We start from the raw sequence: 25810 nt of genomic DNA, 5'->3' as shown, positions 1-25810 counted from the left end.
TATTTTTTTATATTTTAAATTTCTTCAAATGATGGGTTTTACTTATAGTTTGTGCTCTCTATATCACCGCAAATCATCCCCCATTCAAAACTTTTATAGCTTTTGGGTTGATATGTTCAGTTATGTTAGTATTCTGTGGGTTGAATCTGGTTCATGGGAACTTAATTTTTCATATCTAAGTTATGTGTTCCTTTAGATTCTTTTGGAATCTCTTGTAAGTGGTTTATAGATTAGGCATGCACAACTCTAAAATCTTGTGTGGTACAACAAGGTCTGAACTCCAGATGTAACTACAGTCAGTACATACTCCCTAAGTGATAATCCTCAGGCAGTTGTAGGCTGGCATGGGTCTCATAGAACTGCAGGAAACACAATGGTACAACTTTCCTTCAAGACTGAAAATTGGTCTGATTGATCTCTAATGTTTGAAAATACTTCAAAGTTTTATCATCTTCAACAATCATGAACCTTGTTTTGAAGATGGGCCAATGTTACATTATGTTTTAATATCTAGTGTGTTCTGCAGGTGAATTAATTCCACAGAAATAGTTTCACCAAATGAGACAAAAGAGAGAGGGAATGAGAAACAGAAAGAGAGCAAATGGACTGGGGCAGAGGGATGGGTGGGGGGACTGAGAAAGATAGAGATGAGAGATGAAGTCAGGGAAAAGAAGAGGGAAGAGGTTTTTGTTTGTTAGGTTCTGTTTGAGGTGCCAGAGGAACAATATTATCTAGTGAGGATGTGTCAGAAATTGTTTTGAACAGATACGATTGACTAGGATGGAAGCACTGATGAAAGGAGTTAGAAAATACAGGCATCTGAACAGTGTAAATTACCTTTGGCTCCAAACTGCCCTGTTTTGTCCCTCTTTAGTCACTGGTAGTGGTGCATTGGGACAGGTTATAAAACATATTATTCTTGGATTGTGTGGATTCTACTTATAAATTATAAACTCAGTGTAGCACAGTGCTCAAAGTGCTCCATAAGTTTTTTATGGAGGAAAGAACAGAAACATAAAGCTCAGGCCTTTTAAGCTGCTATGTAAAAAGGCACTAGTCCCTGATCTATGGCGTTCTGGAAATAAGCAGGTGGTATAATGGCTTGAAAAGATTCTGATTCATGATCATTATTTAAAAGTCACAGAAGTGCTTGCTCAATACCTCTCCTTACCAGTTTCCACAGGCTGAGGACGTGACTCTTCCCTCCTCTGTGTGATACTGAATTGACTCCATCAGGGCACAGACCTTAGCTGGGGAGCATCTTCATTGACAGTCGGGTATGTGCTGAGCGGTGGATGAGCTGTGGTGGGAGTGATGCTGTTGGAGGCTACCTGTCCTGGTACTGAGGCTGTGTATGTTGCTCATCTTTATTCTTGGGATCAAGGAGCCACAGAGGTGCTCAGGTTGTCAATCTTTCTATTTTCTCACATCAGGACCGAGAGTAACTTTTTGAGTTCCATGTTTCTTATCAGCCATATTGGGAGAGTAATATTTTCCCCTGACTTATCAGAAGGAGTCAATGAGTTAATAGGTACAAAAGGGGCAGCTACATATTAGCTCTTCAGTATGTGTTTACTATGTCTGAATGCAAGTGATACAGTTTGGTTTATAAACTGCTATTGCACTATATAGAATGAGCAGAGAGACAGCGATACTTTTATCATTGTACACTCAGCATTTGGCACACAGTAGGCACTTGATACTTGTTTACTGTTTTAAAGTCTGAGTTATTACTTTATTGTAGCTTTAATGAGGCTTAGAATTGCCGGAGGTTAAGATCAAGCCAAAACATCATTTTAATTAAAATAAACTATAGTCCTTATCAGTATATCACAGATTTGTTCTGTGCAAGCAAATGATATGTTTTAGGATATAACAACTTTATAGGCTTTAAAAATTATGATGTTCGATCATTTAAATTAGGGATCAGCAAATTTTTCAAGAAAGGATCAATAAATAATTTTTGACTTTGAAGTACACATGATATTTTACCCACAGCTAGTCTGCAGCCACAGACAGTAAGTGAATGGTTAAGTTTCTTTCCAATAAAACTTTATTTACAAAAATAGGCAATGGGGTGAATTTGGCCTAAGGGCTGAAGTTTGCGAAGTATGAAGCTCTGATTTACAGTTTTGGAAATATATGTCATAAAGACTTGGCTAGGAAGTAAAAGTTTATGCGGTACTAATTCTATGTAATTATTTTAATGACAGGAACAGCTATATAATACAGAGCATAGAAAACTATATTATTATTGCTAGTTTTTAATAGGTGAAGCTGTTGAGGTTCAAGGGATATTTGCCCAAAGTTACAGTCTAGTAAGATTCAGACCGGATCCGGATCCTCATGTACTCACGTCCTCCTCTTTCTGTCCTGTCTTCTCTGCCCTCTCATTGCTGTTTGTCACCATGTTTCTGTCATATTGGGGTGAGAAGGTGACATTATTTCCAATTTTGGAAGATTTAGTTTGAATTGGAAGGAATGGAGAGCTCTTATGATAAAGGCAAATGATAGCTTTAGGACAACTAAGTTTTAAAACAAATTTGTTGTGTTTTAATCATTATACTATTTGTTGTTATAACATTTCCCCCTGTTTTTGACTTTTATATGGTATCATGCTTTTAAATTTGTAGAATAAAATTATGATGTCATGTAAACCATGAGCTTCTGATAAAAGATACATTTTAGTTAGATAGAAAGTGCACTGTAGCTCAGTGGTAAGATGCTTGCCTAGCACGCACAAGGCCATGAGTTCAATCCCAAAAGAGTATCCTAACATTTTGACTCCTCAGGATTGGGATAAATACAAAAGATCCTCATAATAATTCAAAAATATTGCCTTTACCAGAGAGAATTTTAATCTTACCATTTTACAGCAAAAATTGGCAAAGATTTTGATTGATGAATCATTTAGTCCATCCTTGAAGTTTTAATTCCATACTAGTTATGAAAAGGTTACATGAGTAGCTCATACATTCTTATCAACTGTAACATACCCAGGAGGAATTATCCAATCCTACACTTGACAAATAGATGCTAATTTTATGGCCTCTTGACAAAGAAAAATTTATTTTAGTTTTCCTTGAAGAAGTCAGGCTAGCTGACCTCCAAATTCCTTCATATGCTAGTGTAATTCTCTGATGCTTGAAATCACTGACATTAGAGAGACTGACTTCAGTCACTCAAATGAGATCACATGTGCAAAGTGCCAAAGTTGCTCAGCATGTACGTAGTCAGTGCTCAATACGTTCTCATGCCCTCTTCAGGGATCTATTAAGTTTTCTTAATATGTAGTTACATTTGGTGGACAATTTCATCATCACCGATTGAGCAATCACACCACACCACATTTTTAGGCTTACAGGGCACAGTCATCTGTTGTCAAGTATTAGTTGGCTTACTTGAAAGGATAAACAGATCCTGTCTTAGATTAAAGATAATTATATGTTTTCAATCTGCTCAGATACCAAGAAGTCCAATGCAATGTGTATATCAACAGCAATTAATAACAAACATCACAATCACAAATCAAAAAGCCCAGGCAAAACAGGTTGTCCTATTTTAATTGTAAATAATATTCTTTTAAAAAGGCTGTGATGAGAAGCAACTGATTTAAGTAGTTCGCAAGTATTAACTGACTCACATGCTAGAATATACCGATCTTTTGGAAATCATAACCAAAAACTAAGCAGGTTTATAGAATTTTGTGAGAGCACTTAGAGGAAGTGCACAATCATTTTCTAGTGATGGTAGATAAAGAAAATTAACAGCATGTTGGAGGTTATTTTTTTTGTTTATTACTGAAGTTTGAGACAATCTTTCAGCATTTAGCCACCAACTTCCATTGCTTTGAATCTTTTTAAAAATGGCTTTTACTTGTTTCATTTATGCGGTACCTGCATATGTACTTTATATTCTTCATAAAGACAATATCCTTTTAAAAAACCTTTCTTTTGAGTTTTCCTGCGTCTAATATACTCCTGTTTGCAGGGCTGCTGTTCAGATAATGTTAGTATTCTCTGACAACAGTTTAGAAAAGGAACCTGGAGATAGCAAACAAGGGAACCAAGTGAGAGAGGACTTTGCATTTTGCCCATGTGTTATGTAAATTTCTAAGTTCTGACTCTACCCCAGATTCTTTTGGGTGTTAAAGCCTTCTCAGCCAAACCCAGGTTCACAGTCATTAACAAGGCTCCAGAGTACTGGAAATCCAAGTAACATCAGAACAGTCTTAGGCTCAGATTTAAAACATTTGCGTGCTTTTTGGTCTACATGCCATGAAAGCTTTTTCAGAGTCTCACAAGAAAACATAGGGACATCTCGGTTCCTAAAAACCTTTGAAAATAAATAGGTAAGCAGGCAGGAGCGCAGGAGGCTGAATCGGTACCCTAGAGATAGTGGCTCACAGATCATCAGTTCTTTGGCTCCTACTAAATTTATTCTGTTCTAGAAAGTTCCTTTCTCTCCATCAGCATACTTTGATAATTTCTGTACTGTGACTGGTATTTAGTTATTCTTGTTAAAAATCAGATAATTCCATCCCCAACTCAAGCACTGCTGCAAGGAAAAAGAAAGAAAATAACTTTGAAAGGAACTTAAAACATGTTTTAAAGTCCTGCATGATGTGTTAAAATTATGTTTAGAATAACAGTTCTAATATCAGAGACTGTCCATGGAAATAAGTATGTGAAGTGAAACAGATTTCTGGTTTTCTTTTATGCAGAATAGGAACTTGGGGGGAAATACATGAGTTAATTATTATATTGAGTGTTCTATAAAAAAGACACAATTGGTAAAAGCATCAAACATATAAACATACAAAGCAAAATATATAATTCAGTTGAAAAGATGAAGCATGCAAATTTGTTTTTAAAAGTACTTGCCATACTTTTCTTTTCCATTTAATAAATCGGTGACCATTTTCTCCTAGATTCCAAAAAGGCACTTGGAAAAGTGCCACAGTGGGAGGGGCACGGTTGATTATATTTCCATTCCTGACAGGGTGTGGATTGAAATTTTCCTGGCCAGCAGTCAGCAGCACCTCTGAAGGCAAGAAGGTAAATGCTTGCATTGCCTGGTATATTTTTAAATGATAAACACTGTATTGAAGGATTCTTTTAACTTATAGGACCCCACAGGAGATATGGTTGAAACGTAAGGATATGTTATTTCTATTAAGTCAAATTCCTTTAAAAAGAGAATGGTTTGTTTTCTGATGCTGTAGGTTTTCTACAGATGTGAAAATACTCACTAGAAGATGTATGTGGTGTCTGTCATCTCCCTTACCCCTAAAACACCTGGTCAGATGTTTGATGCATCTGACTGATTTTCTACGAGAGTTGAATGCTGAATTTTTTGTTTACTGTCATATATTTGAGATTGTATTTTATCTTTGGGTGAGTTATTTCTGAAACATAAAATGACAAATGATTTAGGATGTCTATGCCTTGAATGGAGTGCATTTAGATGCCTCTTTTGTGCCATAAATTAGAAAACACTTTTTTTTGCATCTTTTGCAAGCATTTCTTTGTTCTGTAGCTAGTGTCTACTGTTTACTTTGTTATGATTTGTCTTAAACATTTTTTCCAAGTAAGTATTTTCTACCTGTAAAGTTGGAATCTAATTCTTAGGTTGTAAGTAGCTTTGTGGAAATTATAGAAATTATTAAGACCTAGAATATTCTTTTGTAGTATAGTTCTTTCTTTCTTTTGTATAAAAAAGAGAAAGAGAATATTTCATTCAGAATATTTTGGGCCATGAGAACATCTATCTAGTCTAAACCTTTAATTTTGCTAGGAAGGACCACATTTAAGCAAGTGAACTATTTCTAACAAAGTAAATAATTAAATACTAATTCTACTATGTAACGTCTCTTGATGACAGCTACCTGCAGAATATACAATGTCTGAACAATATCATCCAATATTTCAGACATTAATTATCTACAACGAAAACGGGGGCAAATGACAGCAAGTAAATCCCTAAGTAATTACTGAACGCTTCCATGGTGTTTTATGGTTAATGGGTACAAAAATGAAAAGATACTGAACCTACTCTCAAAAAATTTATTTTGGAAGTAAAGACAGAAATATGAAAACCAAATACCTTACAGTGTCATACGGGAAACATAACAGCAAAATGTTATACATACAGTATAGTGGTTAATGCTTTGGGTGAGAAGGCAGAGGAGGTCAAAGACAGTGTCACAAGAGTAATAAAGTCAGACAGAAAGAAAACAAGCAAAACAGATTGTGCGTTAGAATCTGAAAAGCTGTCAAAAAGCGCCGGGGTGTGGCTCACTGGGAGAGTGCTTGCCCAGCAGGAGCAAAGCCCAGTTCAGATTCAATCTCTAGCAATGCAAAATAGCAAACAAGCAATAGCAAACTGATGAAATACACATTGAAAATGTTAAGAATAACTGATAGCAGGAACTTACTTCCCAAACTAACAATATTTGTCAGGCGCAGTAGAAGTACAGACCTCTAGGCACAACTGCTCTCAAGGTTGAGGTAGGAGAACCACAAATTTGAGTCCAGTCTGGGTTGCTTAGTGCGAGACCCTGCCTCAAAGTAAAAATGATAAAAAAGGGGCTGAGGATATCTCCCAAAGCACAGCACCTTTGGGTTCAGTTCTCAGTACCACAAAAACAGAAACAATAACAAAGCTCATGTGGCTTTCAAAGTTGTGAAGATAGAAGATAGCATCGAAATATTTACAATTTTAGTTGAATAAGAGCAATATAATTCTTTAACAACAGAAAATAAAATGAAGGTTATAGCAGTCAGGGAAATATTTTTAGGCAATTGTGAAAAACATCTAATGTGTATGAAGAATGAAAAATTTATAATAGTAAGTCAATAAATTTTGATGAGATAACGGATATGTGGGTACAAAGAGACAATCAATGGAAAGAATCTAAAAATGGAAAAGAATACATGGCCAAATGTCCAAGACTTAGGAAGTATCAACAGAATATTCTTTTACTTAAATCATTATTTAAAATAATTAAATTATTAAGAATGACAATGGCCTTGTCTGAAGACAGTTAAATTACAATGTGCTGTTTCATCTATATCCTTGGTTTGATAGTATGAAAGTTAAAAAATTTTATACTATTTGCCCTAGAATAGGTCTAGCCCATGGAAAAAGATATCCTAGTGAAATAATGTAAAATAAGATAATATCTGTTTATGAAGGCATCCATTCTAGAATTATTCCTAATAGCAAAAATGTGAAGCTTACAAAATTCCCACCATAACATACTGGTTTGTAAATTTTGGATATACAAATCTAATTGCAAAGACAGCAAAAACAAAAACAAAAAAACCCAAAATCAAATACAAAGACAATACCAGTGAGGACAAACACCTATGATGCAGATAAGTGAACATGATATACACATCCATACCACAACTGCAAGTCTGAAACACATGGAAAAATAAGGCAAACAACTTACCTATACTGTGAGAGCAAACACCTCACTGTTATTCTCCCCTCTGTGCAATAAATCAAAATTTGAAAATCCAACTTCTTGTAATCCATTAGAGGTTAGTCAATCACTTACCTGAAAACTGTCATAGACAAAAGTATAATATTTGTTTAGCCATAAGATTAAGCTGTTACCTTTTTTTCCTGAATAAAAACTACCATTGTCATCTCCCTAAATAAATAGCTATGGTTAGTAGGAGGTGATATTGGAGACAGTAAGAATGGAATTATGCAACACAGACCCAATATCAAGATTGCAGTCTTGAAATCTCAACCCTTAACTATGATACATCTGTATAGATTTCATACAACCTGTAGCCTTGGTAGGAGGACTAGACATGTACCTGTTGGGGTGACAGTCGTGGATCAGAGCTGGCTGACGGGTCACTCAGGGCATGGGTTTTCAGGCACGGAGTCCTCTAGTCAGAGGGCAGCATAATGTAAGAGGAAAGAGAGTTGTTTTGAAATCATACTGAATTGACTGATTTTCTCATCCGCTTTGTGTCTTAGTGGCTGTGTGGAAAATCCCAATTTACAGGACTTTTTGAGATTCAGAGACAATATTCATCAAATGCTGGGTACAGCATAACTATTATGCTTAGGTAGTTGTGAGTGAAGTTACTCCTATTTCCTTGAGCTATCTGTATTTGGGAGATCTTACTATTTTAAAGGATAGTTTCAAATCTGTTTGAAAGTAATGATGACTGAGGTATGCAGATCTATGTAGCAGATCTAGATGTCATTTTTCATGAATCTTGCGAGCAAGTGTCATCCTCACTTATTTTAGTCACTGGCTCTGGCACCATGCAATCTCTGGTTCTTCCCCAAAGTCAAAGTGACTATAAAAGGTAAATGTTTTACATTCTTTTGGAGCATTGAAGCAGCCATGGCAGCACCAGTAAAGACACATGTGAGGGAGAATTGCTTTGGAAAGTATCAAGCGAGACTGGATAAGTGTTTTCGAAGAGAGGGTGTGTTATGATGTGGATTCATTAGGATATGTCTGGGGTTCTGCTTCCCTACATTTCTATGGCTAGAACCTCTTCCTGACTTCTAAAACTGGAGATTAGTTCTGCCAGCTTTAAACCTTTATCTATTTTGTTAGGTCATGGATTTTTCAAAGGCAGAAGTTGCGTGTCATTCAGTTCATCCTTTTATATTTAATGGTGATATGAATTTTATATTTAATGGTGATATGTTGTTTGTTGAATCATTAGGTTGGTGTAAGATTTAGCCAGAGTTAGAAATGAGTGCAAAAAGTAGGATTTCCATGAGCAAGCAGACATGGGCGTGGAGAGAGTCCTGTTTCTTTCTTGCTCAGATGTGTGATTGTGTAAAAGTTGCTTTGTCAGGCCTCAGACTTTTATTGTTGTTGGTATTTTTTTTTAATGTTGAAAAGGGAGTGGGCCTGCATGAGTGGCCACGTCCTTCGTAAAGCAGGTGAGATTCTTTTGATTGTTCAATTCTGCACATGTTTATGCAGAAAGATACACTCTTCCACTCTGTGGTCGGACATGCATTTACAGAAAAGAGCATGGCTGAAGTTAACCTGGAATGCTTAAAGGACCTGGTTGGCGTTGTTCATCTTTCCATCCAAACCCCGATTTTCCTCCCATACTGTCTGTCTCTAGTAGTGAGCAAATAACCACAAAGTCCTTGCCTTCTCCTGCTTGGATGCTGCAGATTTTGATCAAATACCAACTTCAGCTATGCAACTAAAGCTTTAAATTGGTTTTAAAAGGAGTTTTATACCTAAAATTTAGTTTGACAGGCACAAAATAAAAACACAAATCAGGCATAAATTTGGCAGAAAAATTGCAAGGATAAAAATAGATTGTTTCTTAAAAAGGGATATACTGTACATGGTAGTAGAAATAGTTGATACAGTATTAAAATATTTGGCAAGTAGATGTGCGATTCCATTATTCAGTTTGGTCTCTGTGAAAGGGAAGCAGTAACATCTACCTTGCAGAATTGTAGGATCAAACCTATTTTATGTAAAATATTTAGTGTGGTTCAGGCCTAATTTTCTAAGAAAAGTTTTTTAATTTTGTGAATTAGTGTTAGTAGGCTACAGAATTTATACTAAACTAAAAAAAAAATATTAAAGCCAACACACCATTCAATTTGATACGACTATTATTTCATGCTTACTATGTGGCATATAACTGATAATAAAAATGCAAATAAGGGGACTTACATTTTCATCTTGGATATACAAAATATTTATGATAAAAGAGACCAAAAAAGAGATTTCACCCCAGGGGCACAGTGAGCTCTGCTTAAGATTTTCTTGGGGCTTCTAGAGTAAATTGGAGGTGGGAACAAGGAATTTGTTTTTAGGGAAGTCACTTAGTTTGGTTCTGCATTACCTGTGGTTCTATACTGTCAAAGATCATCCAAAGACCCCTATTGTTCCAATATCTTTCAAGATCTATTAAGTCTTGAAAAACATTAATGACCAACTAAAGTGCCCCAAACTCTGTAGGTTGTGCTGTCATATGATACATGACAATTTGTTGGGCATATCTGTACTCACAGAACATCTAGGAGGAGAAAAATAGATTTTGGATTAGGTATAATCTGTGGAGGAGGAGAAGGAAGAGAGAACGTATTTTCTTGGCTGTTAAGCTGATTATGGGAATGGTAGCCTGTAACTATTCTACTTGAATAAAAGTAGTCCCACCGTGAAGTGAGCAGAGCTGTTTTCTCCCCAGAAGATCTGTTTAAGCCTTGACCTCTGCAAATGTGAATAAGGTCATCACAGACAAAGTTAAATGAGATCATTTCGGTTTAGGGAAGATGCTCATAAAATCCATCTGGTTCAATGACATGTTTATAAAGAGGGAGAAATTTGGATACATACACCATACAGGAGATAGAGGGAGCAGGGCTTGTGAAGATGGGGTGCAGAGCTGTCTATAAACCACGAAATGCTGAAGATAGTTGGCAACCATTCAAAATGGGGACAGATGCACAGAAAAGATTTTTTTCTGAGAGTCTCTAGAATGCATCAGCTCTACTGACACCTTGATTTTGCTGTCTGCGGAATGGTGGCCATGAACTCTTATTTTTAAGCCACTTGTTTTGTGGTAATTTGTGTGGCAGCTCTAAGAAACTAATTCATACCACTAAACAAAAATAGATCCCCATTTGTATCAATACCAATATTAACACCAATGTTTTATACCTGATGATATTATTCTTCCAATTTTTAATAACATAGTTAATAATTGTGTATGATTGTACTGTGGCTATTAAAATTAAGAATTGTTTATTTGCCTATTTTTTTCCCAATCACTGTTTTCTGTCTCTCTTTTGGTTTTAGACATCTGAGTTTTACAATGGAGTCTCTTGTTGTAGGAAACAACAAATTTTGCTTTGATTTTTTCCAAGAGATAAGCAAAGATGACTATGGTAAGAATATTTTTTTCTGTCCACTGAGCCTCTCAGCGGCCTTTGGCATGCTTCGCCTGGGGGCTAGAAATAACACTGCACAACAGATCGATGAGGTACGTAGTCATACAGGTGTTCCTGAGGGCAGAGCCCTGTGTGCTCAGTCTGATGCTAATCCTGCTGAAGTCAATTGCACTGCTTTCTGTACCCTGGGTTTGCTGGCTTTCTCTGCAGTCCTGTCATTCTTCAAGTTTCACTCAAATTTCCCACTCCTTATGAACATTTTTCAGCTTTCCTCAATCTTTTTCTTTGTCTCCATCACTGTCTGCAAGTCTGTCACTTTCTTCTTCTTCTTCTTCTTCTTCTTCTTCTTCTTCTTCTTCTTCTTCTTCTTCTTCTTCTTCTTCTTCTTCTTCTTCTTCTGCTTCTTCTTCTTCTTCTTCTTCTTCTTCTTCTTCTTCTTCTTCTTCTTCTTCTTCTTCTTCTTCTTCTTCTTCTTCTTCTTCTTCTACTTTCTTCTTCTTCTTCTTCTTCTTCTTCTTCTTCTTCTTCTTCTTCTTCTTCTTCAGGAATGAAACTCACAACCTTGCATTTGCCAAGCAGGCACTTACACCACTGAGCTAACTCCTTGGCCCTTTTTTCTCATTATTGTTGCAAATATTGATAGTAGTTTTTAATAATTATGTGTTTTCTTTCCATGTATTTTGTTACTGAGCATTAGATATTTATCCAGTAGCTAGAGTTCTTGGCATTCTCCTTCCAATCTCTCTCTTTCGTTCCAAGTCACATCTCTCAGAAAGTACTATTTTTCTTTACAAACATACTCAAGGCCCATGTCCTTCTCCCCATCTTCCTAGGGTCTGAACCACATCATCTCTCCCAAATGGCTCCTTTCAGCCTCCTTCCCTACTGACCATCTTTTCTCTACCTGGCAACCTGAGGTGTTTTAAAATCCAAAGCTGATCCTGTTGCATAGTTGCTTAAAAACCCAGACTACTCGTTTGGTTCATAATAGAAGCCTGCATCCTTAGAATGGCCCACTGGCTCAGAGGTTCTGAATCTCAGACCAACGCTGTGACTCTATCACCTGTCTTTTCTGCTTCTTTCCTTGCCTGCCACACTGGTCTCTGGGCTTCCTTGGGCAAGTCACCCATTCCTGCCCTGAAGTCTCTGTTCCAGTTTCCTTGGCCTTGTGACTCTTTCCTTGGACAACTTATATCTTAGTTTTTTTCTCCTTCAAGGCATTGATAAGTGTTTACCTCCTCTAAGAGGACTCCTCTCACTTCTCAATTTAATGCCAAGTCCATACTCCCAATCTCATGAAAGATCCTAGTTATATTCCCCCATCATTTAACACACTGCAAGACGTGATTAATTACTATGTGTTGCTGCTTGTATGCCTCATCTACTAGAGTCTAATCTAGTGGACAGGAATCTTTGCCCCAGCATCTACAGCTGTACTGTAGATACCCAATAAATAATGTAAAATGAATTAATGAAGGTGACAAGAACAACTCCTTAAGTAAATTAAAAGCTCTTGAGGTTGGCCTTATATATTCTTGAATCTATCACACAGCACAAGGCTTAGGTTTAAGGCTACTATCTAAGAATATGGAGAAGTAAAACCTATGGACCAAGACAGAATGTGTTTGGGGTCATCCTGCTTTATCTACTTAGACTTGATGTATTATTTTGTTGATTCATTTGCAAAACATAGCTGCACAATGCAATTTGCATTTTTAAATCTAGCTGATGTTTTTTTTTCTCCTGGCACTCGGGATCCCTTGCCCATAACTGGGGCCAGATGTGCCTCAAGCCAGGCTCTGGGCCACTTTTCTTTTGGCACTTTTACCCCTTGATTGTTTGGAAATTCTAGAACAGTTCTATCCCTCACAAATATAATTTGAATCGTATATATAATAAAGTCTTTTTTTGGTACTTGCATTAAAAAAGATAAGAAACAAACAAGAATGGTTTGCAATACATTTTTACCCAAATACTTGGAAATGTTTTGTCAACATGCAGTCAAGATAAAAAATGTAATAAAATGTAGTTAATATAAAATGTTAATGAATCTATTTTTTTCATACTATCTTTAGTGTGGCTTTGACACTTGACTTCCAATCAGTTTGGACAGGTCATTTGTAAAGTGCTCAGCAGCTACCTGTAGCTTGTGAATACGTTTATTTTCTTTCCATTTGGTACACTGTTTCCCTCCCTCTTTCCCCTTCTTCCTTCCCTCACTTCTATCTTTCTGTCTTTCTTTCACCTGGTCTTTTGTGTACCTACAGTTGAATCCAGGGCTTTTGCACTATCTTGTGACCCTTCTTCCTCAGATTCCTGGAGTGCTAGGATTACAGGCATGCTCCATCACACCCAGTTTATATTCATTTTTAAGTGCAGATCCTGTGAGAGGAATAGCATTCTGGTACTTCCTATTTTACTCCATAATCTAAAGAAGCAAGCATCCATTTCTTTAAAATTGATCACATTGATTATGTGATCATGGTCTTAATCACATCGCAGAAATATTTTTGAAGCTATTCAGACTTCCCCTTGGTCACATTATCTGAAACACTGCCCCATTGTTATACAGGTGCTACACTTCAGTGAATTTTCCCAAAATGAAAGCAAAGAACCTGACCCTTGTCTAAAAAGTAATAAACAAGTGCCTCTTGATAACTCTCCAGAAGGGCCGAAAAAAGCAACAGGATCTTCGGATGTCCAGGTGAGCCATAGCCCTAAACTCTTGCCCATCTTTAAAATCTGCTCATCGGTTTGCACTGTATTTGTACATCCCAAAACATTAGGTCTTGGTAGCTGTGAATAGGAATAATCTTATATGACCTATGATTCTTTCCTAATTATACTTTTTATCTGTCCTTAGCTGTGGGTTTTTCCCTTGACTGCCCTGGTCTCTAACTCGTGATAAACTTGGATTGTACCTCATTACTGCCTTGATCCTGCAGGCCCCAGGTCCCTGGAGTGGAGCCCACTTAGAGATGCAGGCAGTAAGGCACTTGGTCACTGAAGAATTCTGACTCCCTCCATTTCTGTGGTTCTAATTTGTGCTGAAAGCTGTTCTAATCTAATCATACAACCTTTAGAGTGGGACAATGGGCAGGAAAGATATTCTCCAGGCTGCCCCGATCTTAGTTTTGAGTAGAGTGTGGAGAAATGATTTGCTTTAAGACAGCACGTGCATTGCTGAGTCCCTGATGTGTTTTTCTTGGATGATCTTGATGCTGCTGTGGAAACTATTATCAGCCAACAGGACCACTTATCATCCTCTATTCCTCTCTTCATGCCAGCCAACACAGAGATCTGACATCTCACTAAGCAGCTCTACCTGTTTTTGTAAAATTACTCATCATTTAGTGATAATTAACTCTTTTGATTGTCAGAGTTAAGGTCATATCTTGTTCTTTGATCAGCCTGAATCCTCAAGTGATGAGAGTGAGCTGCTTAGCTGTTACTTCGGGAAGCTTCTATCCAGATTAGATGGGATCAAAGATTACTACACCCTGAGTATGGCCAACCGGCTTTACAGTGAGCAGGAATTCCCAATTTGTCAGGTGAGTTGTGCATGGCTGGTGACTGAAGGTACAACAGAGCCCACCTCTTAAACAGGAGTAGCTGGATTATCACTTGCCACCTAGCACACATCTTTGACAAGATGGAGTGCTATGGACTGGTGAGGTGTCTGTGACATGCATCCTTTGGTCCTCTACCAGTGTTTCCTTCCACTTGGTTTTCAGCATGAGTTTATGGGATTCACTGTAAGTGGAACAGAGCAGGTGAACAATAGGTCTCATGAGTAGCTGCCTCTGGAACATGATCAGGTTTGGTAATTGCATTCTCCTGACTTCTTTCCCAGTCAAGGTGCCTGCTAGATGCAGTTTGTAGCTCCTCTGCCCGTGGGCTGCTGTCAAGGCACTTCTCTACTCACCACCTTTAATATTAACACAATCAGGCAGCCCCCAGGAGAACCGTGCTCCTTTCAGAAAGGGAGTGGTGTGGTAGGAGACTGCATGAGTGTCAGATGCCACAGATCTTATCTCTGAGGCCAAGAGTTTTCATCTGGGGTAAGGTGTGCCTCAGCTTGGTCTCCAGAAGGAACCACCTATCAAGCTCTAAACACAAAGGATGAGACTAGTGTCAAATATGTACCACATCTGATAGAGCTGGGCTGGTCAGAGGAGGGACACAGCTAACTTTGATTAAAGTAAGTGTATTCTCTTGCAATAGGAATGAAGCTTTTAAGAAAATATTTTTGAAAAGGGAAAGAAAGTGCTTTAAAGGATATAACTGCATGTATGTTTAAGTGTGTAAGATAGATAACCATATTACTAAGTTTTGTTGGATCGTTGTACAGAACAGTTTGCACTCTCATTTGAATGTCCACTTTTTATGCTTTAATTTTGTGACTTGAACAACTATTTCTAAAATGACAATATGTAATTTATCAGCTAGTGATTTCTTAGTGTTTTTTGAAATTCTGTATTATTTTTACCCTTTTTGTGCTTTGCTTTTTTCCTCTTTAAGTAAAATTAAAAAATAAAAAAAGAAAATTTTTTTGAGATATAAGTGCTTATATAATATAATACAAATTGCATACAAATTGACTTGTATTCACTAAAATATACAAATCAATGGTTTCATATATTACATAATTTAAAAAATGCTAAAATTCACATAACACAAAAATGTTAGCATTTCAAATATACAGTTCAGTGGTATTAATTATATGCACATTATTGTGCAACAGTCACACAGTCTACTTATGAAATCTTTCATCGCCATAGACAGCAGCTCTGAAAGTATTAAGCAGGGGCCTAATTCTCAAAATAGGTGACTGTTAGAGCTCAGTCCTTCAAGTTACTTGACACTTATCTTGTGATGTCTCTAGGAGTGGATTGTTCAAATAATGAGAGTACTGGTAGGGAGGGCTATGCCACTGTAACCATCGACTACTGCTAAATGAACAGCCATGTCCTGTTGTCACTACAGCAGCAGAATGATTTCTGGCTAATTAAGACTGAGATAAATAGCAGATGACAGTTCTGTTTCTGCAATGCTAGGTGACGAGTCACCTCTTCTCACTAGGCATCTCGTGACTGCCTCACTTCTTAACTGTCACCATCTTCATATGACTTTTTGTTGTACTATTTTCCATTTATGCCAACTGAACAGAGTTACTTAGATGGTGTCCTTCAGTTCTACCATACGACGGTTGAAAGTGTTGATTTCCAGAAAAACACCGAAAAGTCTAGACAGATGATTAACTTCTGGGTTGAATGTCAATGCCAAGGTAAGAAAGACCAAACACATTGTAGCTGTTATTTCTTTCCATTTTAAAAAGTCAGTCATCCCCCAGCTGTTCAGACGGCTAACCTTTTGAGGCCAGATATTCACATGTATGGAAAGTTTCCAAAGTTCTTGAATACCATCAAATACTTAAAATGGTTAGCTATTCGGTTTCTTATTATTGCTTTTTTTCCCTACATAAAGAAAGGTAAAATGCTTTTCAGTCAAGCATAGTGCAGGCAACATGCTGCTAACATTGTCATTAATTTTAAAGGGCTATTAAAAATTAAGATTTCAAATAATTCCAGTTATTTAGAAAAACATGGAAATAGTAAAATCTTCATTCTTAACAATATTTCACTCCATGCATGGGCATTTCCTGAGAAAGAACATGTAAGTTCAACATATAGAATAATTCTATAATATTTTAATTCCTGCTCAACTCTAGCAGAGTGGAATCCTCTAGATGGAAGTGAGATCAGTCTATAAGAATGTGGGGTTCTTAACATGGTCATTTCTTCTAAGTCATATTTAAATATCACTTGGCCCCAACTTGCTTACCTGAAACCTTGTTCATAAAACATTCCCTCCTGGCTGCCCTGAGCAGGAAGAATCCACCACTGGGCACTCATCTTCAGCTGCCCCCAGCCCTCTAACTATCTTCCTGATAATCTATTTTTCATGTAATTCAGCTTTATGGCTATTACAAAGGCGTACAAATTATGCTGCTTTAGAATAATATTGTTCTTCATGACATACCTATATCTTGCTTGTATTTAACTTGGCAGAGTAAGTTCTTTATTCTTAAGATGTTTGTAACAACTTAGTCAAATGGACCCTGTAGTTGTAGTTTTTTGAGAAATCTCCGCACAGATTTCTACTTGGTATCTTCCTGAAAGAATTAAAAGCACAATACCACAGCAAAAATATGTGTACCCATGTTTATAGAAGCATAATTTAATAACAAATTTGAAAATAACCCAAATGCCCATCAGCAGATGAATGGAGAAAAGATGTGGACTGTTTTTCATTCGATGGAATACTAGTCTGCCATAAATAAAGATAAACATTAGGTAACGCTAGGTAAATGATGCACATTGAGAACGTACACCTAAGTGAAATAAATTGTGCACATGGGTTTAAATATTACATTATTTCTCTTGTGAAAGAAACTGAAAGGGAAATTAAGGATTAAAATGTATAGTAGATATTGGAAAATAGAAAATGTTCAAATGAGAAGGGGTTAAGGGGAATGGGAAGGAGAAAATCAAGGAAGGGAATAGTAAAAGAAAGAAAATAGAAGGAAAAAATGAAAACAAAGTGTTAATAAAGAGAGGAAAAGGGGTTGAAGGAAGGGTTAGGAATTGGGGGAAAAAGAAACAAAAGAAATATATTACTAACAGGTACAAATCCTTTATGATGAATTGACCATTATGTATATCTAAAATATACCAATAAAATTAACAAAAATATGTTTACATTAAAATGAAACACAATTTAAGTAGATGAGCCTGTATTCAGATAAATTAGTGAAATGGCCTTGAGGCCGATGAGCACCCTGATTCTCAGTAACTGTGTAAAATGACAGCGGGAGGTTTCTTCCTTCCGTACAATTCCATGACTCTCTGAAATGGTAATGTTTAGCAGATGAAACCCATGGTCTCATGGTCTGAAGTTTTCCTCCTATAAACTCTCATTTTTGATTTGAAGGTTGCTAATGCTTTTAACACAGAGCTGCTTTTGGATGGCATGTGTGGGTCAATTAGTATCTAAATTTACATTTCCTTAGTAAGGATCTACTCATGCGTTAAAATTTTCAGTGTTATTTTATATGACGAATTAAGAACAAAGGGAAGTTTTGTTTTTACAAGATGAGTCTGAGTGTGGAGTGGAGAACAGATTTGAGATACACAGAAGTGGCTGTAGATGCAGATGGAGTCAGGGCACCATGGTGGAAGAACAGGACTGAAGAACTGCTGGCTGGGGAAGCTGGTGGTAGGGGAGGGTATGAAGAGGAGGAGTTGGAGAGATTCTTCTAGATTCTTCTAGAAAAATTTTTATCAATCACTTGGATGGGTGATATGTTATTTAATGAGAGTTAGAATCATCAAGAATGACTCATAACGCTCTGATCTGAACAGCTTATTTCTTTAAAATGCAAAGCAGAGTTTATATGCCCAAATAAATTCTCTTTGTGTTGTGCATTTATGCCTCATTATAATGTGTCAAATATTTTAATGAACATTTTCAACAAAGTAAAGATTTTCTAAAAGCTGTTCTATTTATGACCTACATTTTACTTTTTAAAATCAATTTCTTGGAATGATAAAACATGGTTTATAGCCTATAGTTTGAATTATTTATTATAATTATTGCTATTTAAATATTAGCATTCTCATAGTGCTTATGTGAATTAATTTCATTTAGTTATCCTACAGTGTATACATTTCATAATATCATGTTGTATATGATATAAATGTATAATTTTTAGACATCAATTAAAAATACTTTTGGATATGGTAGTGCACACCTGTAATCCCAGAACTTGAGTGGGAAAGCCAGGAATCTGTGCTACAAACTGGGCTAATGAGTTCAACATCAGCTTGTATTACAGAGCAAAACTTGGTCTCAAAAAATTAAAAAAAAAAAAGAACTTTAAAAAAATAGATTAATCGGTTGGGGATTTAGCTCAGCAGCATAAGTTCCTGCCTTGCAAGTGCAAAGTCGTGAGTTCGATTCCCCGTTCAAAAAAAATAGATTAATCTTTTCACCTTGAATTTGCTTCTAAACTCAGATAGCCATCCAATGAGAGAACTCAACCTCTCTAAGTATTTATTTCTTACTTTTATTTTATTTTTTGTACTGAGAATCAAACTCACAACCTTGTGTTTGTTTGCCAGGTACCTGCTGTGCCACTCAGCTATATCCCTAGTCTCTCTATATTTTGTTTGTTCATAGTGGCCTTACCCATCTGCCCCGTTTCCCCCAAGACTTACCTTTTACTGTCCCCATGTCAAACCACTTGCAGTCCATGGTTCATGGAGGAAATGGTCTGTGGTCTTGTTGGAAGTCCTAAGAAAAGAAGGAGATATGAGTTCCCTCATTGCTTCATATTGATGTAGAGAATATTACTTTCCACCAGGACATACATAGGTTAACCAGATAAATGTTTACCCCAGGTCTCAGAGTTAGCAGCCCAAGGTCCAAGTTAAGCTGTTGGACCCATTTTTTGATTGCCAGAGTGTCCAAAAATGTTTATGTGCATCTAAAAGTGTGGGGTTCCTGAGAGAAAGGTAGTGCATTGTTTGCAGAATAAGGGTAAGACCTAGGCGTTTGTTGGAACCTACAGGCTGGAAACTATAGTTTATCTATTTTCATTTGTCTTCTGTATCTTATAAAATTCTCTTTTCTTAGAGCTTTTCTCCTTCTCGTCTCTTACCCATCTCACTCTAACTTAGTGTCAATTTACTCCTCATCTTTCCTTAGGGAAAGTATTTATATTCCTAACCTATTTGTTCTTTCTTTATCCACATGCCACAAAATTTCCATTCCTTTGAGGTTCCCATCAATGGTCAAGAGGAAAGTAGTTCACTGAAGAAATCCTGACTGACGGATAATTATCTAGTGTCTCCTTTGTGCACTATCTCTCCCAAAGTATTTTAAGTATACATGGTTTTCAACACAGTATATTATTATGGGATTAAGTACAGATTTTTTTTGAGATAAAGGATCTTGTTTTCTTAAGACTTCAGCCTGTGTTCATGTAACTGGTGATTTGATATTTTGAGGTAGAAAAGGGCGTACCCTGAGATAGACTATTGCCTAATGGTGTGGGACTTTTGAATCATTATTAATGCTATATACTATCTAAGAGCACCCCAAAGCTGGGCCAGTATATGAAAGAAGGAGCCCCAGAACTGATCTTAGCCAGTCTTGCTGCTTTTAGACTGTTTGGCAACTAGCTCTCATTGCTTATGGTATGCAATTCCATTAAGAACACCTACTTGTAATGGTTTACATGGGGCAGAATGAAAGAAAGCATATGAAAGTCCTTATAAAGTAGGTTTAATGTCATGGTGCATTAATTATATCTGTTTTTGTTTATATGTCAGAAGTGCTTGAGACAAAATTTATACTATTGTCATTTTATCCAGGACACTATAGTTAGGTGGTTGGTATATAATTTGAAAGCTGAACTGGGGTATTAGGCATCTGATAACAAACTCCAACCACAGTGGTATAAAGAATCAGAGATTCTCTGAATTATAGTACTGTTAGTTGGATTTTCCATTAGGGTGCGTGAAGGAGTTTCTCACACTATCTCTCTCATCCTTATGTTAACTTCCAGCCCACTTACAAAGTGGGCTGTTTGTTATGAGTTGTTCTGTTTTCTTGAGTTTATTTTTAAACAAAGCACTCTACAACCTTGGAGGTGTTAAGGTGCTTTGAAAAATGTTTTTGCATGAACATTTTGATACTTTCTCTGGCACTTTGTCTTTAGGTAAAATCAAGGAACTGTTCAGCAAGGATGCCATTAGTAATGCGACCACGCTGGTGCTGGTGAATGCTGTTTACTTCAAGGCTAAATGGGAAAAGCAGTTTGATTGTGAAAATACAGTTGATGCACCTTTTTTTCTAAGTGAGGTACTATATCAGAGCCCATGGTTTGCTAGGTCTCCCACTGATCTTTTCCACTAACAATGATTTGTAATATGTAAACATGCCTAAAGCTTATTTCTCCAAGTTGTAGCTTGCAATTTTAATAAGAACATTTTATGTTTAAAAAAAATCAGTACCTGAAGGTCATTGAACATTTTTGTGTTAGGTACTGTACTGACTGTTTCTCTTTCATCATTCCATTTTGCCCCTCAAAAATGACATTATGAAATGGATGTCATTTCTGCTTAGGATTTGAAGACAAATATGGCAGAGTAATTGAGGTCCATATCAGAATTTGACCCCCAAAACCCAGTCCAGAGCCACTAGACTTAGAATAAAAGGAAAGGGTAGGTATTGAATCCAAGTCAAAGCTAGCTGGTTAACTTTGTTACTGGGGACAAGATTTTCTCTCAAGGATCAAATGTACTCATTGGTAGATTAATGAAAGTTATTGTGAAGTTTAAGGTGCCCAGAGTGGTGTCTTTTCTCCTGCAGGGAGCCCATGGAGGAGATGATGTTAATTAATGTGTAGACAATTAGCATTTAATCTGGTTCCCATGGGTACTGTGGAGGGATAGCTCAGATCTAAGTGACCAGGGCTGAGGTCAGTGGGGTTGGGGTGTAGAAGGCATTGAAGACAGAGAGTTTGCAGATCTTGCTTTGGCTGATGACACTATGAGAGACAGGTGAGAGAGAGTCTACCGATGAGAAGTCTTAGGGGTTGAATAACTGATTGAAAACATCAGAAGATAAAATCATAAGGTTAAGTAAGGGCTGGTTGCTTCATGGACAGAGGACTCTTTTAGGCTGCACCACTGGTTCTGGGGCAGACCCTTGTGAGCTTATTCTCAGGAAAATTAGGGCCACAGGAGTTTGTAAGCTTTCCAGGGCTGCCTGTCACCTCCTACCTTGTCTACTGCAGAATGAACAGAAGAGTGTGAAGATGATGAATCAGTCGGGCCTGTTTAGAATTGGCTTCATCGAGGAGCTGCAGGCACAGATCCTTGAAATGACATACACCACAGGGAAGCTCAGCATGTTTGTTCTGCTGCCATCTCCCTCTGAAGACAACCTGAAGGCCCTGCAGGAGGTCAGTCTGCTTTTCCATGTCTGCACCTGAGTTTAATCAGAGATTGTGGCGAGCAACACTGTCATCTACATCTGGTGAAAGTGATATCCCAGCTGTCAGAGATACTCCTGACTATATAAAATTATGAATTTCATTTTATATTTCTTTATCTGTTTGAGACTAAATAACACATGCCAAAATAGTGGCATATGATTTTTATCTTTAAGTCGATGACCCCCTGTAGTAATTTTTCTGGTTGAAGTCATATGGATGTTAAGTAATTTGAGAATTGTTGTGATTTAAACAGCTGTTCCATTTACTTAAAGATGCTGACTTCTAGCTTGCTTCTCAGACTATTTTGCTATAGTGTGGTGAAAGACTATTTAGTCACATTCTATATTGACAGAAGTAGAGATATTGATACAGTAAGGCAGGAATTAATGAAGGCAGGGATGACTTTGTTACTGATTATCCTAGCAGGTAGAAAGACAGAGACTGAGAGACAGTGAGAGAGAAATACCAGCATAGTAATAGCAATAATAGCAACAACCATTATTCCAAATTTACTGTGTGCCAGCACTATTTTAAATACTTGACACACAGTATTTTTTTTTGAATTCTTTTAGAGCCTAATTGTATTATCTCTTTTCCATCAAAGATGAAATTTAACTTCAAAGTATTAGGACTGGCCATAAGTCACCTCCACCAAACTTTTCTAGTTTTTGAACATGAGCCTGTCAAAGCACACTGAACCCCAAATTGACCTGAAACTTCTTTTTTGAAATTTTTATTTTCTTATTTTAAAATGAAAAGAGAACAAAAACAATAATACAAAACTTCAAAACAATGTAATAGATTAACAATGGTTAATATTTTGTGTATTGTTATCTTTAAAGTAGTTGTTCAGATTACAAGATATAGGCATGAAAAAATGATTAATGAAAGCAAACACAATCCTTTTTGATCATCTATCATATATGTACACAAACATGTATCATACACACCCATATGTATGTATTCTTTTCTCTTTTTCTTTTATCTTTTCCCCATCCCAGTTCTTTTCTTTTGAATAGTTTCTTTTCTGCTCACTTTCATAATATCTATTGTACTTTTTGAATCTTATTTACTCCTTCAATTTTTTTACAATGGAAAGATTATATGATGTTTACATATGCAAGTCTAATTTATTTCTATTATGAGTATGGTCTCAAGTGGTATCCATTTACCTGTAACAGCCTTGAGTTTATCTTTCTTTATAGCTGGGTAGTACTCCACTGTGTAAAAATACATCTTTTTTTTTTTTTTTTATCAGTTCCACAGTTGGTGGGCATTTGGGTTGGTGAGACTGTAGACTGGTACAACCACTACGGAAATCAGTGTGGATATTCCTCAAAAAACTAGGTTTGAGTGTCCTATTTGATCCAGCTATTCTCCTTTTGGGTATTTTCCTAGAAGTCCTGAAAACATCATACTACAGTGATATGCGTGCACTCATGTTTATGTCCCTTAACTTATCGAAAGGAAACAGATTTTCTTGGAATACTTAAAAATGAAGTTTTTTGAGGTTTAGAAAAAGACGTTGAAGATTGTATGTAGCTGAAAGGGACTCAGGCAATTTGAAGTAATTGTGGCATTTTCTGAAGGCTTTTTAAGTTACCTATTATTATTTTCTTTCTTTTGTAGCTTGAAAAGAAAATAAGCTATGAAAAAATAACGACCTGGAGCAGTTTAGAAAACCTGTCAGAAGAAACAGTAGCCATCTCCTTCCCCCAGCTCACTCTAGAGGACAGCTATGATCTCAATTTTGTTCTACAAAACATGGGTATGACTGACATCTTTGATGAAACGAAGGCTGATCTTACTGGAATCTCAGCAAGTCCTACTCTGCACTTGTCCAAAACTATTCACAAGACCTTTGTGGAGGTGGATGAAGCTGGCTCCCAGGCGGCTGCGGCCAGTGGCACTGTTGTCGCGGAGAAGTCTGCACCACTTTCGGTGCAGTTTAACGCCAACCGCCCTTTTCTCTTTTTCATCCAACACAACAAAACCCGAGCCATTCTTTTCTACGGCAGGGTCTGCTCTCCTTGAAGGGGGCACAAAGAAAATGGCAATATAGTCCTCCCCTGGCATAGCATGAGCGCTTGAGTTTCTGCTTCTATCTAAAGGGAACTGTATTTTATTACCAGCTGTGTGCTCTTTTCCTTCTTGATCTTTCTCTGAGCCTCGAGGTTGATTTTCATCTCTTTGTTAGTTATGAAGGGATCTTGCTTCCTCCCTATCCTTTACTACCCTAAACTTTCAGTTACCTTCCTCCTATGAAGGAATACTAACAGTGCAAATCATTAGATTGAAACACTTGAGAGGCACCTGGCTCTCTATTTTTCCTGCATGTAATGGAAGGGGTGTGACTTGACTAGGGGCTGTGGTGTCCTTCTCCCACTTCCTCCCCTAATGGACTGGGACAGCTTGCTCTGGTGTCGTCTCTGGCTCTCTAATGGTGTCTTCCCTAACTACCTGACTATCTATAAGCTCCTCTCCACTCCATTGTGAGTGCAGCTCACCCATCAGGATGACACCCTCTTCCCAACTCCTGCCACTTTAGACAGTACTGAAGGGAGGGTGGCTTCACTGTCGCATGGCTCAAATCAGGAATGAGAGATTTAGGCCTGTCATTACTCTCCTTTCCCCACAGCTAGCCTTCAAGGGGAGTCTGGTTTTAGCCCTCCTCGCTCACTGGATTTCTGCCTAACACCTGAGGGTGCCTTGGAGCACTGCACTGATCACCGGTCTGTAGTTGGACCTAGCACAGGTCTATACTTGTTATATAAGTATCACTCCCTACACACGTCTCTGTTTAGTCTAGGAGGACTCCTTCCAGCGTACTTATCCTCCTGTACTGCAGCATAGACCCTCTTATAATAAAGAGTTGCTTTCATGGTCCTATAAGCCTGCTCTTGATTTCATTCTCAGTGTGTGGTAGTGTGGGTTCCAAGAGTTTTATATCTGTTTGGGATTCTTAACCTGAGCATTGTGGACAGAGTGGTTGGTTAAAAAAAAACAGCAACAAATGCTGGGGGCCACTAGCAATGAAGAGCCCTGGAGACCAGCAGCCAGTGAAGATCAGTAGCAGAGATTAGTACTCAGAAGAGCTGACCTCTGGACATTCAGCAAAAATTGGCACCAGATGGGGACAATTGGAAGTAGCAGTGATCAGCTGCTGGGTATGTCAGCTGCTGGTGGCCAGAATTACCTGGTGTCTCTTGGTGACATCAGGACTAATAGCAGAGATGTGCTTTGCCAATTCATGATTTCTGAATTAAGCAAAAGATCCTTAGGCCAATTGGCAACAAGACACTTCATGTAGAAACCACTTTAACCCTAGTGGCAGGAGAAAATGTTTCACATGTGTTTGGGAGACTCAGCTCTACTTCGGGCACCTATAATAAGGTCATCACTGGCAAGAGATGCTGTTATTCCCCTTACACCTTCCATTCGATGCAAGATGTCTCTGAGGGCTTTTCATTGAGAGAAGGTGGGGTTCAGGACTATATTTAGATGATAGCCAATGGTGTGTGAATTCCTTAACCGATATTCCCCATGCAGTTTCTTACATAGTTGGAACAAGAGAATGATATTTACATTGTAAATTTGCACCAGTGGAAAGTAGATTTTAAAAACTTTGTTCTCCACATTGAACCCTCTAAGATACTCCAGCATTTCCCTCTTTTACTTAACCCCTTCATTAGAGAATTTTTACCTGTAGCTGGTTACCCCTGAATGCCTCGTATGAGTATGCTGAGGTGGAAAGGAAAGAGGGATGCTGCCACTGCGGTGGGCGCCTGGGACTCCATTCCTCTTTCCCTGCTCTTTGGCAACATGGGCCCATTTGTT

General features: G+C 37.5%; 1 protein-coding gene across 1 annotated transcript; it reads left to right on the top strand.

The window, feature by feature from the left end:
- The first annotated feature begins 1170 nt into the window (after positions 1–1170).
- On the top strand, positions 1171–24865 carry Serpinb12 (serpin family B member 12). Its single transcript, XM_003474050.2, has 9 exons — positions 1171–1277; positions 5002–5057; positions 10817–11000; positions 13481–13612; positions 14319–14459; positions 16078–16195; positions 20693–20835; positions 21773–21940; positions 23603–24865. The coding sequence occupies exons 3-9, from the start codon at positions 10833–10835 to the stop codon at positions 24005–24007; spliced, it is 1275 nt and encodes a 424-aa protein (XP_003474098.2). The 5' UTR covers positions 1171–1277; positions 5002–5057; positions 10817–10832; the 3' UTR covers positions 24008–24865.
- Positions 24866–25810: the final 945 nt, after the last annotated feature.

The sequence above is a fragment of the Cavia porcellus genome, unplaced genomic scaffold (assembly GCF_034190915.1).
Source record: "Cavia porcellus strain 051 isolate PalLab524CR breed Dunkin Hartley unplaced genomic scaffold, mCavPor4.1 scaffold_20, whole genome shotgun sequence".
NCBI classification, from domain to species: domain Eukaryota; kingdom Metazoa; phylum Chordata; class Mammalia; order Rodentia; family Caviidae; genus Cavia; species Cavia porcellus.
This window is presented reverse-complemented; position numbering and strand designations above follow the sequence as displayed.